The 18856-nt window shown below is 38.3% G+C and overlaps 1 protein-coding gene across 2 annotated transcripts in view; it reads left to right on the plus strand.

Annotated features, from left to right (window-relative positions):
- LOC124168824 overlaps positions 1-18856 on the plus strand; it is a 94129-nt gene that overhangs the window by 58470 nt on the left and 16803 nt on the right. Inside the window, exons 1-7 of one of the 2 annotated variants that reach the window (XM_046547152.1) lie at positions 117-132; positions 239-412; positions 7634-7747; positions 8927-9359; positions 10861-11099; positions 15007-15315; positions 16052-16342. In XM_046547152.1, the coding sequence (XP_046403108.1) occupies positions 310-412; positions 7634-7747; positions 8927-9359; positions 10861-11099; positions 15007-15315; positions 16052-16342 (1489 nt within the window). In that variant the 5' untranslated portion in view covers positions 117-132; positions 239-309. Of the gene's footprint in view, positions 1-116; positions 133-238; positions 413-7633; positions 7748-8926; positions 9360-10860; positions 11100-15006; positions 15316-16051; positions 16343-18856 lie in introns of those variants that run through there. The other variant, XM_046547151.1, reaches the window with a different exon arrangement.

Raw genomic sequence — 18856 nt, forward strand, 5'->3', positions numbered from 1 at the left:
CCGTTAATCAAAAAGATAACGGACAGAAGGCGACAACAATGCCCCGCGGTTTGAACGGCTATATAAGCGCAGGAAGGCGGGCCTGCAGCACATTCATTCTCTGAGGACGATGGAAGAGTGTTCCGTCGAAACGTTAGAACAAAAAAGTCTCACTCGGCTAGAAACCCGAGAAATATTTATAAGAAATATTCGCCGAGAAAAAACAAGATCATATATTTCTTGAATTTGTCTATTTCAGGTGAAGTACAGATACGGAGTTAAGATCCCATCCAGGGTCCGAGTGGATGACTCAACTGTAAGATCACAGACATGAGGGGATTGATATCTCGACTGCTTCCTAGAAGCAATACATCTCTCGCCGTTGGATTCCTGGCTACGGTGTCCCTTCTTGGCCTCTTTGCTGCAATATGGGGTAAGTAATGCTACATTGCATAACAACTGTCTGTTGCAGCTTCATCATTTTACTCATGAAAGGACGCAGCTCAAATCTTCTGCAGTAAGTCTAGCGAGTCAGCAACTAGCGATCGGTACGCAGCTACTTGGAAAGAAACTGAACAACTTTTAAAACACATTTTCGAATGCTATAATTTCTAACGTATCAGAAAAAAATAGTGCTGAGTGGCCGTATACATATATTTCGCATTAAAGGCACATCTAAGGCGACTAAATTAGTAATTTGTAGGATGTTGTCCTGTTACCTACTAAGAAAAACTATTCATAGATAGTCTTCAATAAGCAACTTAAGTTAGTATGCTAAAAGCAATGTAGTAGTAGAAATAACACTGGGAAACATTGTAGGTGGACTCCAGAACATGTTTTGTAACACGGCACGTCAAAATACGATTGGGAAAGAATTACCCCATTCAGAAATCATAATCATGCGCTTCAATATTTAGCATGTCAGGAAATGGCTGAAAGTCTTATAGCAATAAGAAATAATATTAACTGTTGGTAAACATACTCGACTGTTTTCAGGAGGTAGATCTTTTACCGATTTACTATATTTAGTTCCTCCAGTTATTGAAGACTCAATTAAGATTCCATAATATGTTATCATCAGTAATATTGAATGCCTGGTTTAAATCGTAGCTATGTAATTATGGTTGCATTGCTGTGATATTTTTCGAGTGTGTCACGACGTGTAAGAAGAAAGTCACACAAGTTGAGTTCTTAGTTTGAAGTAAAAGAAGTAGTTTCCCATTTATTTAAGAAGTTTTAACCGAACCAATAACCAATACCAGTTAACGAATAAGAATCGGTTTACGACTTGTTTAAGAATCGGTTGTACGAAGTTAGTTGGGTACTATGCAAATAAAGGCGCCTTGAAGAAAATTTCGTGAGTGGCAGTCAGTCGGCTATAAACATCGGTGAGTGTTATACATATATCGAATGGTCAATTTTTGTTGGATCTTCTCCCAATTTTGTGCAATTAACTTATTTAATATTCTAAACAATCCTAGATGTGGACGAAAGCGCTGCTACAACAATTTAATCCGACAAAAATACTCGATGACAGTACACTGTTACCCATGAATAATACAATTAATCTCTTGAACAATTAATCTCAAAATGGGTGAAATTGCGCAATCCTATTGTTCATACTCGCTAAACGCTGTCGTTTAATTAAGCTCAAAGATTAATTTTTTCAGACAAGTACAATGGCAAATTTTCGTCCAACCTCAATTATTTAAAGTCCATATAAATCTGGAGTACTAAATAAAATGTCAAAAAGGCTTGATACCCAAGATAAATCGTTTTCATGGTAACTGCAAAGTGCATCCAAAAAATGTTTGCGTTGTCATAGCTCTGTAACTAAGGAATTTCGACCCCATGTTAATGGACAAAAAATGCTTAAAATTGTGTCCCCTACCACCTCCTGAAGTATTGCAGATTCCTCCTGAAATGCCCTGTATTTTAATTCGTGTAGTTATGAAATTATTCTGTGTAAAATTACTGAATTTTGAATGTATCATTACGGGCTTAAAATCGTTGAGGTCAGGACCTACGAATAATATTCGATTTGTTTAAATTTGGCTCAACGTCTTCCATGATGTGGCGAGAGAATATCGTGGATAAGAAAGTATAGCTAGATGAAGATGATTTGTGTGAGATTAAATCCTGCCCTTCCCAGCGCGCCGCACGCTTGGTCACGTGTTTTACTCAAGTTCCAAACCCCCTTCTAAATAAAGCTTCTGAAAAAATATGGCTATTTATAAAATCTTGCATCTTTTATTATGGGTTGAGGACGAAAGGATTCTTAGTAAGGGTTTCTTGAGAGTGCATTAATGAGTTGTCAGTCGGGAAACGGAGTAAATATATTTTAAAGCAAGATACTCTTCGTACTCCACTACACAGACTACCATAAAAAAAACATGCCAATGGTACATACATCTCAAGGGTCGGTCATGTTTTAAAAATACTCAAATTCAAGTCAGAAGAAGACCAAAATTAAACGGTTTATTAATCTTCCCGATCAAAGGAAGTGACTATAAAATCTTTTCAGGCTAGACTTTGAGGAAGTTCCGTATATCCATGATAAAAACTATAAACAGTAAGTTCCACACTTCAATACAAAACTCAACTGCCGACCATAGTTCCAACATATTCTGTATCAAGGTCCTTGAAAATGACATCATCATATGTTGAAACCATGGCCAGTTGTCGAGTTTTGTATGATAGTGCGGAAATTACCAGTTGTAGTTTTTATCATGGAAAGGAAGTGAGGCTCATGATAAAAGGAGGTGGTCATAAACGTAGCAGAGATAGTGGACTAGTTCAACTGCTTGGGCAGCTCTGTAGAGGAAATCGGACACATCAGTAAGGACATCAGGAAAAGAATTGCCTCACCGAAGAAGGCGTTCATGAATAGGGAACAGATAATGAGAGGATCGTTATGGGGGAGGTTAATGAAAAGGCAAGTGATGAGTCCGGTCTCGGGTGTTGCACTTTTTGGTGTGGAAACATGGATGCTGAGTAAGGAGGACGAGAAAATACTGGAGGATTTCGAGATGTGTGTGTGGATAAGGTCGGAGAAAGTGAAGTGGAGGGAGAGGAAGAGAAACGACGCGACGAATTGATAGACGAAGAGGAGACAACGTTTTGGATGGAACGAGTGCTACAAGGTGCGTTTTCAAGGAAGCGTTGTTTTAAAATTTATGAAATATAAATAAACCTTGTAACGTTTCAATTAATTTCACTTAGTTTCACACGTCACTTACAAATATTTTATTAAACTTTAAATGATACAAACTCGGGAGCAAGGGAACACCCGTCCGCCATAACTATCACAATCCGACTCCCCTCTTTTCACCTCCTCCCGCGCCGTCAACAATCACAACAATTACCTCACTCCACCTCTGCTGCTTATTATTGCTTGAATTACGTCACACCAAAACCAAAACAAACCACTCAACATTAGGTGTTACAACCTTTTATATCAATTTTATTTTTACGCACCTTTTCACTCTTTAAACTACTTATCCACATAGTTTCCATTAATATTAAGGTACTTTTCTAATCGAACCACAAGATTTTGTGTGCCGTTCTCGTAGAAAATTGCGCCTGAGTTGACAGCCACTTTTGGCTGCATGGGGACCCGTGTTCTCGTACAGGAAAGGGGTTTTTACTTGACGATTTATCCTCGTTGTGACTCAATAAATGCTGTGAAGTATTGTGAGACCTAAAAAAAATTTCGCCGTACATTTGAGAACAAAAGACGAGGAATTCTGAGTAACGGGATCCTTTTGCTGCGTGACCATTCCCGTCCAAATGTCCAAGTCCCGTCCAAGAACTTAAGATATCATTGCATCGTTTGTTTGGAAACAGTTTGATCATCTTTTATACAGTTTCGACCTGGTATCAAGTGACAACCACCTTTTTTTCATCTGAAGAAACATCTAGGCCAGCGCCATGATGACGATGAATGCGTAAACAATTTTGATGTGGCTCAACTCGGGCGGCAATTTTCTGACGGCAGTATACAGAGGCTTATTTTTCGATGCGATAAATACCATAATATTAACGGACATAACTTGGAAAAGTAGTTTAAAGTGTGGGCTTTTAGTTAAATAAAAATATTTCAAAAAGTTTACAGGTTTCTTTTATATTTCAAAACGGTAGCTTTCCTCAAATTGGAGCCCATTTAGATTATGACATATCTTGTATCTCATGAATCTAGAATCTTCCTTGTAGAACGTAATGTTGAAAAATCTTAATTTCAAATCATTAGTGATGGCTAACTACTGGACACTCAACAAGTAATATATTTGGTAATTTTTGTTGATGTTTCTAAACTAAAAAGGTATAAATTAGATTACTCTTGAAGTTAAGCACGAAAGAAACATTCTGATTTAACTTTCATATTTTCATAATTTTTCGAAAGAAATATGGAAAACTGTTTGACCAAAATTTTTTTCAGGAAGGAACCAGAACAAGAATAGGAATATAAGGTAATTAGAAGTAAATTTATTCTGATATTGAAGGGAAGGCATTCAGCGAGAAATTCATAATTTTCTATAAAAACTTAGATTGGATACCAGCATTTAAAATTTCATGATACCAAAGCGCTCTTTGGATATGTATAAATTTATGGTTGTTTGCATTTAAATTTTTTGTTGATCCGTTGATTTGGAGTGTTATTTTTGGTGCCGGAGGTAAATTAAGAACTCTCCTAATGTCAAAATAAGGTCTTCCGTCTGAATTTCTGGCGATTTTCTCAAATAAAACAACTAAACTAAAAATACTAAACTGTCAAAATTCGAAAATTTGAAAGATTCGTGGTTACCTTCGCCTTTATTTCCGGATCGTAACCCGTGCGAAAATTTTGCACTGTCACAATTGTTACATATAAAGTCATAATATTCTCTAATCCTTAAAACAATTTCACAATAAACTCTCTTCCATAATTTTTCGAAAGAAATGTGGAAAACTCTTTCACCAAAATGTTTTTCCTAACAATTTATAATTTATCTATTTTATTTTTCCTACTTTTATACCTAACAATTTTATACCATTCACACATGTAAAAGCAACATTTTCATATCGTACTATTTTCATTTTTTGCTGTCAATTCCCGTTGATAATTATTTTTTAATAATTTCAAAACATTTATTTATTTATTCGTGGTACACGTTACCTTTTAAGTTCCTTAAACGCGACGTCTCTTTTAGAAAACGTTTAACATTCTTCACACTTCTCGGATCGTACTTTTTTACATTTTAATTTTTTCTTGCTCATGCCACGTTTCGTTGGTTTAGTTAAAGATTTAACGGGTTTGTAAACAATTTTTTGAACTTAAGAATAAAAAAAAATGCTGAGTCGATATACCTCGAGCGAGCAATCGACATGGAAAAATCGAAACTTTTAAGTCGTATTTATGGGTAAATAGTGACATTTTAGGTTGAGATTGTATTTTTCGCCAGAGACCGGCGATTCAAAGTTTAAAACGATCCTCATTTATCACTAAAGGTGCAGTATTAACGGAGCATATACGGAATGGCAGAAAAAGTACGGCATAATATATGATGAACAATCGGCGCAAAAAAGGTAGAACGCGGAACTTAGAGCATTTGTATGAAATTCTGCCGAAGCTCCATAGGGTCGCGTAATGTATCGTTTTACTCCTTTTTTATTTGACTACAACATTTAACCATTAAACATCGTTTAAACGTAAGTGAATTTTTTGCCTCTACGGTCGAAAGAATGAAGAATAACACGCGAAAAACTAGGAGAATGGCGTAACCGTCGTTTTCTTCGTATCGTCACGAGAAAAATATTTTGTTGCCGAACTTCATAGTTTTTTCATGGAGAGAACGTCATCTTCGATTTACGAATAGTTTTTCAATTAAATCTTTACCCGTTCTTTGATTTTTTTAAATGGCCGAAAGGTATATTTCAATTTCGGAGGTTTAGAAAAGTACATGAATATCGAAGTTTAAATAAACCACGAAGACAAAAATCGCCCCGCAGCAAATGCACGCCACCATTTTGGTTCAGCGTTCTACCTTTTTTGCGCCCATAGTAAATAAGGCACTGGAGGTGACTTTAGAACTTCCCTTGTGTCAAAATGAGGTCTTGAGGCCATACAACAACTCTTAACTATAGGGTCATTCCATGTCAGTTCACCCAGGCATGGCACCCACCGACTCGGATTTTAATGAAATTTTTGTCACTAGCTGCTATCACCTATTTAATGACTCGTGCAAAATAGTTCTTCTCTCACTCTCATAGTTTGCAAGATATGAGGAGTCGAAGTTTGAGATGTTTGCTCAGAAGTGGCGCTAGTGGGAGTCAAATTCCAGAGTGCAGGGCACAGGGTAAAAATTCATAACTCAGAAACCACTTAATATATTTGAATGAAATTTTGACCCCTTGTCTATCCAAGTACATAGCTTCCATAGTAATGTCTTTTATTCCCCTTGCGTTGTTACGTTAGCCAAAATGATGTCAACAGTTGTTAATTAACCGATTTTTTAAGCTCAAAAACATTACTTCATATTTTCAGAATTATCACCAAAAGGCAGAGCAGTTAGCTCATCCAATTTTTTTTTAATTGAAGGTTAACATGTGCTCCAATAAACTGTGAAATAAAAATGGTGGTGTTTTGACTGCCACCATGAGTATTTCAGGTTTTACTTTTTTTCTGCCCCCGTGAGAGGGATTTCTAAGGGACTAATCTTTTGAATACATGAGCATTTGTCACTTGAGAGCAAGTGTCGGGGAAAGTATCGGATAAATCGCATACTCATTACTGAAATGATGAAAATGACCAATTGTGAAAAGGCATAATTAACTACCAATGTATACACAAGTATTGCAATTCACTTTAAAAAAATACTTCTATAATTTATTTACTCAACAAAAGCTATAAAAGTAATCACAGATAGGAGACATAATTTTCATGAATTTTTATAAATCTGTTCTCAAATGGGAACATGGTTAATTTCCGCCACCATCAGCACCAATTTGGCGGCAAACTCCCTCAGTATTATGGTGTCTGATGTAAGTGTCATTTGAACTACCTAGGAGTCTTCTACTGTGGAAGTTTTCGGAGTTTTGTTGGATTTAAAAGGATAATGCAGTTTATAGTGCTGGCCACGGGGCAATACGTTCTTGTATACAGCCTTGTATGGATGACCAGTTAATAAAACTCCGCAAACGCAACAAAAAGATGTCTTCCTAGTTCTAATGGCACTAGTGGTTGTCTCAGTAAGCTGGCTAGTACACGGTCATTCCTTGAATGATCAATTGTCTAGTTATGTTTAGTAATAGCTTTATGATAACGCTGAACAAACTCACGTTTGAATCTTTTTAGTTAATACCTAGGCAGTTTTCTGTTTGTTGCTAAGGATTTGAATGGCTGAAAAAAGCGCGATGTTTTGAGTTCTCCATTCTCAAACCTTTTCCAGAGTTGAAGGGAGGACGGCTCTTGCTACCAGGGAAATGAAGCGGTTCAAATCGACACGTCGCTAGCCGAACCGGTGGTAATAACCTAAATTTTGGATGTGCTGGTGTCGGATTTGCTATCGGTCACATTATATACTGACGATAACACTGATACCATAAATATTGGTCGTTCCTTAGTATCGGTATCACTCTATTCCTTACTAATATCCGCATTTTCATTTTTTCTCAGCTTTGTACGAGCCGGATTTGTCCATCCATCGAGGAATGAAAGCCAGCCAAGACAGTGTTGATTTCCGCCGGGAGATAGCTGAGCAGCTGGCCACCATTGCAAAAGACCTGACAGGTGTGTTTCAAAACAGAGGCAGGCCTCACGCAGGAAACTGAATTATAGTGAATTTGTAGAGTTTTAGAATATTCAGGGATGACAGATATTTTTTCTGATTTCTGTTAGAGCTAGAGCGTCTTATATGCTATTTTTCTAATTTTTCACTTAATCTACCCTATAGTTTCTGGATGAACTTCACGGTATTGCATGCATAACTAAATTGTTTATGATTGCGAGTAAAATATTTATTGGTTGTTTTGGGATGAAAAATTATAAATATCCAGCCATGATACATTAAATTAAAATAGATGCAAATGAATTATTTCAATGGCTCATTCAACGGGAGTCGGAAAAAGGCATTTATTTTTTACCGAAAATTCGCAACAGAGTCTTCAGGTATAAATCTCCTTCCCTGAAAAGTTTAGTTCTAAAAAAACCAAATGATATTGAGAATGCATAAAATACCTTTTCAGAGTAGGATATTTATTCTGGAATATCACTTCTATAGGGTGGACTAACTGGACTTCCCTTTCTCTTGGATCTAGACAAGTTTAAATATCACGTTTCCCCAATGGCGCACAGGGCAGCAGAATTTCAAAAACCTGGCCATAAATTAAAGTATTAAAATATTATGGTAGTATCAATGGTCTGGGGCGCAGCTAGGAATTAAGGCTGGGCGGGGGGGGGGGGGGGGGGGGGCTTTAGGGGCAACTAATACCGGGGTGTGTGGGGTATGGAATACCAACCAGGATAAGCGGCAGGTGAGATTAATAAATTGCGGAATTTTAAGATAAATGGTTCAAAATGGTTAGTTTTACGGCTTTCGGAGGGATATTTTATTAATCATTACACTATTCTATTAGTAATATCAATCCAATTAAGTACAATGGATTAAAATTAAACATTTCTCTAAGCTCTGGGGGGGGGGGGGGGGGGTTCCCCCAAAACCCCCCTCGCTGCGCCACTGTCAATGGTTATATTATTACGTAGAAGGATATTCAAAGTAATCAATACCATGTGTAGAGGTGGAACGTACTGAAACTTATCGACTTTGTAGCGTGTTTTGTGGACCATATCCTGTATAAACCAAAAATACCAAATTTCCTCGCAAAAAGTCGAAAAAATAAGTTTTGGACAGCTTATTCGATTTGTGACCATCGCGCGTTGTCAATGACCAGGTTTCTGCTCTTCTTGCAGCTCCGGACCGTGAAGGCTTGGGTGACATCGTCCTACGACTGAGTCGCATAGTATCCCGGCTCGATCCCCGATACGAGTTGAGCGATGAGGATGCAATACCAAGGGAGCCGAGGAACTCTTCGAGAAGTGGTGCCGGGGACGTATCACTGAGTCCTGACGGGAAGCAGCTCCCTCTCGGACCAGACTGGGAGGGAAACGGCAGGGACCTGGTGTGTGACGAACACTACTTGGGCGAGCGACACGGGTACCCTTTCTTCGACACGGGGTTCGTGGCCAAAGGGGGCTGTGAAGGTGAACAGCCCTTGCACACTGTCATCACGGTTCTTTTGGTCCTCGAAGGAGATGAGGAAAGGGAGGAGAGGAGACTGCAGAGCATCTTGAACGGCGTGAGAAACTACAACGCCCAGATGACAGTTTTAGTTGCAGTTCCCAGGTGAGACTTTTCTTTACATACGACCTATATCAGGATTCGGTTTGGTGACGTGGCATTTGCGTTGGCTTCCCCCCTCGTGGGCTTGATTTAAAAACCCATCGGGGGTAGAGATTTTTCGAAGACTGCCAAATCAAGGGGCGGTCTCAGCATCAAATATGGTGGGGGCCATGGCATGGATTCAGGGATAATAGAATACTCCCACAGCAGAGAGGTGTGCTTTACAGTAGGGAGTGCTACGCTCTACAATAAATACAACTCAAGATTTTGTCATGTTTGGGACTCGTAGTCGTACATTAGTATATACAATCCCTTTGAAAGGATACAAAGACTATTAAAATAATAAAAATGTAAAAAAAGTCATATAATTTGGTGGGGGATCCTGACTCCTGTGACCCCCACCCAAAATCCGCCCCTGGCTTGATCCATTGCTTGAGTGCTTCTTGGGCACTTCAAGTACGGCACTTCGTCCGTCGGATGGGACGTTAAGCCGTTGTCCCTTTGGCCCCTTAAAGAGCATGCCGACGCCGGGTTTCTCTCCACCCTTCCTTCCTTATGGCTTAAATGACCATAGCTGTAGGTCACTTCCCCATTTGGTCGAGAGAAAGGTCTTCTACGAGTAGTTACCCACTATCACTATGAAAATATTTGAATTGCAGTGGCCTGAAGACTGAAGGTTCGGCTCGTGGTTAGCTTTCTGGCGCGGAATTTTTTTTCCTCCACAACTTCATCAGCGTTTTGTTAAATCAATATGAGACTTATAAAATAGTAATAAATTATAACATGTGTGATGATATTAAATAATAACATGAAATATAGATATAGGTATAATCTTTGCCTTCCAGGCCGATGGTCGCGGATTCGAGTCCCTCCTGGGTAGCTTTCTCCTATCCAGGGCATGGTTATTTCTGATAGTCCGTTATTATTTTTTAGCCTCCCGATGTAAAGGGCTAATAGTTCTGTTTTCTGGATGTTGATTATAAATAAATAACGCAAGTTTTTAATGCTCGGCATAATTAATCGTAGTGAAAAATTAGCAGATATTTGACCTAACTTTCAAATAAGTTCAACCTTTCTGAAACAATCATCGGATGTGATGTCGTCAGTGAATCTAAGGTGCAGTCTGTTTAAAAGTTGGTGGTTCGTGCGCGGACGTCACTATTGGGCAAGGGTGTCTATTTTGAAGAAGTTGCGTCACTCGGTGGTGTAGGTAATTAAAAATATCCATTTTTGCTTGGGACTTAACTCCAATAAGGTCTATGCTCAACTGAGGCCGAAGCACTTTCCCTCCCCTCCAAAGTTCCCCCACTAATTTTAATTAATATTATTGTTTAATAATTTATAAATTAATAATTATCGTTAAATAATTCAATTATAATGTTTAAAAAACTTTTTAATAACCATTTCGAATTTTTCCGCCCTCTGAAATCTGCCGCCGCGATTTAGGCAATAAAAAAAATAAGAAATCACCCTATTCTTTTCCTGTCCGTCGTTCTAATAACAGGTTGACAGAAAGATTGAAGAAGTTGGCGGAGGAAGTCGGCAACGGAGTCCTGTATGAATACGGCGAGGCGTCTCCTGGCGAAGCGTGGAATATGTTGGCGGGGTATGCAGTCACACCGTTCGTGCTCTTCGCCCGTGGTGTCACCCATTTCCACCCCACACACTCGCGCCTCCGGCGGCAGATTCGCGTACTATCTGGTGCCGTGCTGGTGGCAGGAGGAGCGGCAAGGAATGAGGAAGGTTTGCAAATATTTGTTAAACATCAGCCATTTTATATGCATATCTGTTGTATTATGCCTATTTCACAATAACTTGACTTGGAATAACTATGGATGTATACAAAAAGTAAACGTTGTTGTATTCCACACATTAGATATTCATTGAAAACTTTACCGGTTTCGACCTTTTAAGGCCATTATCTGTTACATGAAAAGGTGGAAACGGTAGAGTTTTCTATAAAAACTGTGTGGAATATAATTATGTATTGGCAGAAATTATGAAATGTAACGATATCGAAAAATGGAGAGTCGGAGGTTAGATAACCGAAGTATCTTTAGCAGATCCATCGTTATTAGATGCCACAAGTAAAAAATTTCGGGGGGGCTGAAGATCCCAAAGCCACACCTCCCACTGGCGCCCGGGGTGTCTCCGTTTAAGTTCGACGCACCTACTCCACTTGATAGTCCTCTACACCCAATTTGTAATCCAAATGTAACTGTGAACTCAAAATTTTCTCAAAGAAGAATTTAAATGGGTTGTCAAAGTTGTGTCGCCATTTTGAGGACCCATTAATACGGACGAATAGTCGAAGCGGCGGAGAAGTCGATTGGATACGTTGACAGCAGAAGGATAAAGAAGCCTTGCGTTATGGAGGCAATGGTAAAAGAAATGGAGGAGAGAAGTAAGTGGAAGAACGTGGACACAGAGCAGGGCAAAGGAAAGTATAGGGAACTAAATAATCGATTACCACGTGAAACTATGAGGCCAAGGGAGGATTGGTGGAAAAGATAGTGTGAAGAAATGGAAAAGTTCCAGAAGGATGGAGAAGTAGGCACGTTCTACGCCAAAGTTAAGTCGCTATCGGGCGGCAAAAGAGGACAAGCCATATCTAAAATTAAGGCTAAAGATGGGAGGATGTTAACCGAGCGAGAAGAGGTATGGAGTAGATGGAAGGAATACGTGGAAGATCTGTATGACGGAAGAAACAGGCCGGAGGGATTGACTTTAGGGGAGGAAAGTGCAGTGGAGGAGGATAATCTTGGGCCGGGGAGGATAATCGTGGCCCAGACTGCGCAACAGAGGGTAGCGGACGGAGATTCTGGTTGGGAAAGCATTGGACAAGGGCTGTCCTCTATCGCCGCTGCTTTTTAACGAATACGCTGAAGAGATGGTAAGAGAAGTGTGGGACGAGTTGGAAGCCGGAGTGAAAGTGGGAGGAATGATGTTTAAATCGGTGAGGTTCGCGGATGATCAGGCGCTGATTAGCCAGTCAGCGAGGGTACTGCAGACTCTAGTGGATGCGTTGGACGAGCGGTGCGAGGAGTATGGGATGAGGATTAATCACAAGAAGACCAAGGTAATGCGGTTTTGTAAAGCATCGCGAGCGAGGAATATGAGACTCAAGATAAAAGTAGGTGGGGAAAAACTTGAGCAGGTAGAGCAATTCAACTATTTGGTCAGCGCATTAGAGGAAAACGGACACAGTAGCAAGGACATCAGGAAGCGAATTGCACTAGCAAAGGAGGCGTTCTTGAACAGGAAGGAGATTCTGAGAGGATCGCTATGTAAGAGTTTAAAGAAAAGGTTAGTGAAGAGCTTGATCTGGAGTGTAGCTCTCTACGGTGCGGAAACGTGGACACTGAGGAAAGAAGACGAGAGAAGATTGGAGGCATTCGAGATGTGGGGAGATATGGAGAAGAATGGAGATGGTGAAATGGACGGAGAGGAAAAGGAATGACGAAGTGGTTGGTGGTATGGTTGGCGAGGAGAGGCAGCTTTTAGATGAGATACGGAGGAGACAGAAGGTATGGATGGGAGGAGTACTTAGCGGGGAGGGGATGTTGAAAATGGTGTTAGAGGGTAGAATGTTAGGGGAAACGAGGGAGGAGAAGGAAAAGAATAGGATTTGTAGATAGATTGAAAGGGAGTAGGCATTACAGTGAATTGAAGAAGACAGTGCTGGAATGAAAGGGAGGCTCCCTGATCACTTCTTTAGTACTCCATGGAAACCTTCCATAATCGGTAGAATACTATAATAATGATAATAATTAATACGGACATTTCCAGATTAACTCGATCGCATTCTGAGAACTGCCGGAAATTTAGAAACATCAGCCGAGGATGGTTATGCAACCATGGTGGTTAATTGGAACATCGGGTTGCATACTTAACGGGATACCATGGACGGGGGCACAGGATCGATGCTCTCCTTCTCATAATGACATGAACCAACATGAAATCAATCTTGGCCCTAAGTCTTCATTTGAAATATTTGGTGAAAACTTATTTTTGAAGGAGATTTCCTAGTACCGATTCACTTTTACCAATATTTTGGACAAAATGAAATGAAATGCTAGAGTAAATATAAATAACTGTTGTTTCTATTGGTGAATGTGTCAATGAGGAAAAGGAATGAGGATGTTCTATACATGATAGATGAGGAGAATTAACTTCCACATAAAGAGACTTTCACAGAAAGAGGGAGTGGATGAGAGGGGGTATTGAATAATGCTATAAGAGTAGATTAAATGCATTTACAAGACTTGGGCTGGGAGCCACCAGGGACTCACGAGGCTACGGGCTTGGTTTGGATCACTTGAGCAAATTTGACCGGGTTTCTTTCAGTATGACATGATGAAAATCATCTTGCAGCCTGACTATATTTCTAGGTCTGTCAGAAACTCAGGAAGAAGAGAGGTATTTTGTTAAACTGAAAGATATACATATTTGTATTTCCTGTGAACAATAAACTACTGTAATGAATTTTATGCTAAACTGAACTGGGGCTGTTTAATTACAGTATGCATCCAAATTTTTTATGCTTTTTTGTATTCTCTTGTAAGTCAACAGCTTGTGTCATAAAACCAGTGCCACATGCCTATAGAGGGAGCTTACAGGTAGTGTATAGACGTAAATGTAATATTAGGTAGACAAGGAAGGGGTAGGATGAGAATATTGTTTATGGTAATGGATAGATTGAAATAGAATAAGCTTTAATGCCAATTATAGAGAGAGGCTTAGTGGGACACACCTAGGCCATTCAAAAAGTGTACTTGTAAATCCACCAAAACTGGCAAAATGCCTAAAATAATTAATTCAAGGGATACATTCAATTACAGTGCTTTGACTGCCTGTACCAAAGCTAATGGCAATGAAAAAAGGCTTAGAAACAAGCATGTTAAAGATAAGTACACATCCAATTGTTAGAGAAGATGATAATAAATTTTTTATTGAATGAAACAGTGGATGGTCAAATTTGGCATTTTGAAAATGTGATAGAAAATGTTGGGCTTCCACCACATAAAGTCTGGAAGCACACTCTATACTTATGTACTACGGATAAAAAATGTTTCCCCAAAAATAGCGTGCCACAATCAATTTTAATGGAAATTCAACTCTCAAGGTATATTATTCCTAAGCCTCATTATTAGGAGGTAAATTAAGCATAGTACATAACACATGTGAATGTTTTTAATGGTAGGTGTATGTTATCCAGTGCATTGACTTACTATGACTTGTATACAATAAAGCTATTTATTTTCCACCAAATACTCTCTCCAGCCTACTTGTGACCACTCCAAGATAGTTTTATTTTTTTACATATCAGGGTAACTTAGTGAAAAAATGTATTTATTTATTTTTCACTCTTAAGTATTAAGCACTGACAGTGCAGTGTTTCATTTTTTATTTTTTATTAATTTTTTATTACATTTTGTTGAGTGGTGTATGTCATAGATCTCAGCTTATAAGATTTTATATTAGTATTTCAATCTTTATGGTCATGGAATTAGAATAATAAAGAACTATTAAGGAGGTAAAATATCGGCCACAAGAATTTTTGGCACTACTCCATCGGTAGAAGAACTTTTTTGCGCATAACATAAATGGTAACTTGTTAGATCATAGAAATTTCTCTTTATCATTTCAGGGAAGTGGAATATGGGCTGTCTGCAGTCCCAGATCAGAGGGTATGCTCTACGTTACACAAGAGGTTACCGTATCTCAGCACGAGACTGTATGATTTGTGATCATCTTGAAGGACCCTTTGTGACAAGGACATATTTACTCCGTACTCATCCATTTTCTCAAGTGAAATCCAAAAGTGAACGTAGGTTTTCGTATTTGGAGGCAGTCACTTTTGCAGATTGGTTTCTAAGACTGAAACAAGCAGGTTTCCTCACATTGGGGTGTCCAGATGTAATGTACTACGTTTTAAGTGGTACTGAAATGAACAAGGGTGAGTACACAAGAAACCTTGTATTATTCGTAAAATTTTATGCATCTCTCTTTCCTGCCCAAGAAAAAAATCTATATTACCGTTGTGTATACTAAGGAGAAGAAAGCCTGTGATTAATTGTTAATGAACAACCAGCATTCAGTATGCAGAAGCAGATTTTAGGGGGGCCTCACAGGGGTCATAATCCCCCAAATCTTAAAGTTCAAGTTGGTTATTTATTTTTTTCACTTCTTAAGTATCTACAATTGTTCAATTTCATCTGTTGTTAAGAATAAAAATGAAATTTAAGGCTCCAAAATGCATAAAAAAATGCCGAAATGACTTAAAAACATTTTAAGCGCAAGAAGGTCCCTCTCTCCTGGGAATATTCCATATTCTCTGGACTTAGGTCAATTTTGCAAGGCCATTTTAGAGAGAAATGCAGACTGTAAGAAAAATACCTATGACACCATTAATATTTCTATCATAAAATGTGCTATAAATTTTTCTTAAAATTTTTATGAAACATTATCCTGGAAATTAAACTTTTTATTTCAGAAATACAGCAAAAAATATATTTTTGTAACATTAAGACAGATTTAAAAAAGACCCTCGGGGCTACTGCTGCAGTTAAATCAAAATTTTCCGTCACTTTGAGCTACATTGGTTTCTGAAGGGGTTAATATAATTACCATATTTGAATGTTAATTTTACTGGGAAAAACTTGCTACTTACCATTGATTTGCATTCTTTTAAGGGCCAACTGACCACCATGCTGCTTGGCTGTGGCTAGCTGTCCAATGGGAGTTGACAACTGTGATTTACCCTCCTATTCCCAATCCAATTGGAAGAAATACACCCAAGTCCATTACATTCTCCTGTGGTGAAGTGGGACTCTCGTGTAAAGTTTCTAAACTTGCCCATAAAGGGTACTTAGTGCCGCCTTGTTGTGCCAGACAAGTGGTTGCAGCTCTTCGTGCTTTCGATCAATTCTCAAGCATTGGAGGCAATGTCAATTTGGACCCAAGCCAAGGACCAGATGTGCATGGTAAGCGATTCAAGTTACTGAAATTTAATGGGCAACTTTTTATCAGTATTATCTTAATCAATTATAAATAAAATAGTGTTATTTGTTCTACATCTCATGGAGCACATATATAATTAAGGCAAGAGTGATCAATGAAAGCCTAGAGAGAGTTGTTTTAGGCTTAATCTGGTGAAATTGTATTGTATTGTATTGAAATTGTATTAGTAAACTGAAAGTTACTATCAATTTTCCATGAATACTTAAATGTTATTCTCAAACGGATTCAATGCATTTTTTAAGTTGCCATCCATAGATAATACAAAGCATATTCAAACCGGTCATAAATTAAAATGAAAGCATGTAAAATAACAATGTAGTGTTTATGATCTTGGAGTATAGGTCATGATTTAAGGTATTATTTTACAAGAGGTACAATCCGGATTTTGCCTTCAAACCTTCACTTTCCTGTAGTATTTTTGCCTCCTGATTAACGTGGTGACATTCATTCCTGGCGGAAATTAATAGTTTTCGAGATATTTTAACTTTTATGGATAGCGATTTTCGGGTTCTGCGCATGCGCCGCCATTTACGATCTTCACTTACTCACCCTTTACTTTACGCACTTCACCTTCTGCGCATGCGCAAACATTACCATGCCGCCAAATTTAAAGTTCACCCACTGAGGAAGACCTGCCTGGGACATCTGGGCAACCATAAGCACTGGAAGGTAAGCACATTTTACCCACTTCTACCTCCCACCCTACCAACTGGACCAGCTCGAAGGATATTTTTTTCTAGTTGACCAACTCGTACATGTGCCCGGAAAGTGATTTACCCACTTTACCAACTGGACCAGCTCGAAGGATATTTTTTTCTAGTTGACCAGCCCGTACATGTGCCTAGAAAGTGATTTACCCACTTTACCAACTGGACCAGCTCGAAGGATATTTTTTTCTAGTTGACCAGCCCGTACATGTGCCCAGAAAGTGATTTATCCACTTCTACCTCCCATTTTGTTATGTATTGGACCATCACTAGGGATATTTTTCTCTTGTTTACAATTTCAAACATGTTCCGTGAAACTCATTTACCGCCATTCCAATATGGCCGCGCATGCGCAGAACCCGAAAATCGCTATCCATAAAAGTTAAAATATCTCGAAAACTATTAATTTCCGCCAGGAATGAATGCCACCACGTTAATCAGGAGGCAAAAATACTACAGGAAAGTGAAGGTTTGAAGGCGAAATCCGGATTGTACCTCTTGTAAAAATTTACCTGATTTAAATTAAATACACAATTGGCCAACGTTTCTGAGATTTATTCTCCTTCCTCAGGGCTCTTAATTATAATGAATGTTTACAAAGAAAATAAATTAATTAAGTGGTTACAAAAATTTTGAATACAATTGTGCAGTACAAATTCATTGGTAAATTAAAAATTGTGAACAGAATTAAATAACATACCTGTGATAGAAAATTTTTGTTACTAGGCTAATCATGGTTACTAATAAATATTGATTCATTTGTTAACAAATGGTATCTAAATTATACTAAACAATTCTAATTTCGATGAATTAAATAATAATAAATTTTACTTAGGTGTTCGATGTCCGATCTTTTATTGCAACTGTTATTTGATTTTGATATGTAAAACATTTCTTTAAATAATCTTTTCTTAAAATTGGTTTCTATGTCTAAAATTTTGGTGTTCTCGAAATCAAAATGATGGCTATAGTCTAGACTGTGATTTGCAAGAGCAGAAAGAGTGATTTTATTTTTTATTGATGATTTGTGCTGGGATATTCGGTTTTTTAAATATTGAGAAGTTTGACCAATGTAACAACTATTACAATCGAGGCATTGCAATTGTGTATTTAATTTAAATCATGACCTATACTCCAAGATCATAAACACTACATTGTTGTAATAATAAGGAAGGTCAGGAGAAGAAACTGTAAGCATGTAAAATTGTAAACATCACATACAAATTGCATGTAACTTTTCAAAGCCTAGTCCATGACTGTTTGCTAACTTCGACCATTTTTTCAACTTTCTAACTTCACTCACATCTTCCACAGGGTAAATAAATATGAGTCTCAGCTTCTACCTTTGGGTGATTTTTGACAACATCTGTGGTATATTGCTTAATATGTTGTTATTAGGGTGTATATACTTTATTACACATAACAATGGCTAAATTCTAACAACAGATACTTATCTAAAATTCAGCCGGTTTTTTGCTCTCCTGAAAATTTGGAGGTACGTGTTGTTAGAACTCAGCCATCGATAAGCACCGAGCAGAAAATATTTCATCAATTCTCTAAAAGTTGGTAACATCGATTTGTTTTACGCTGGCAAGGCACCAAATAAGGGACAAATCGTCTCATTACGCATCTGTTTTGTCTTCTACTATCTGCCGATGTATATTATCAAAGATGAACGCCCTCCTAGCAGCACACGCGGGATGCATGTTGCTGTATTCGAGGCATGGGAAGGGAAGAAGCGAGCGGGGAGGGGACGGGATTGGCCTACCT

This window comes from Ischnura elegans, chromosome 12, assembly GCF_921293095.1.
Source record: "Ischnura elegans chromosome 12, ioIscEleg1.1, whole genome shotgun sequence".
Lineage (NCBI taxonomy): Eukaryota > Metazoa > Arthropoda > Insecta > Odonata > Coenagrionidae > Ischnura > Ischnura elegans.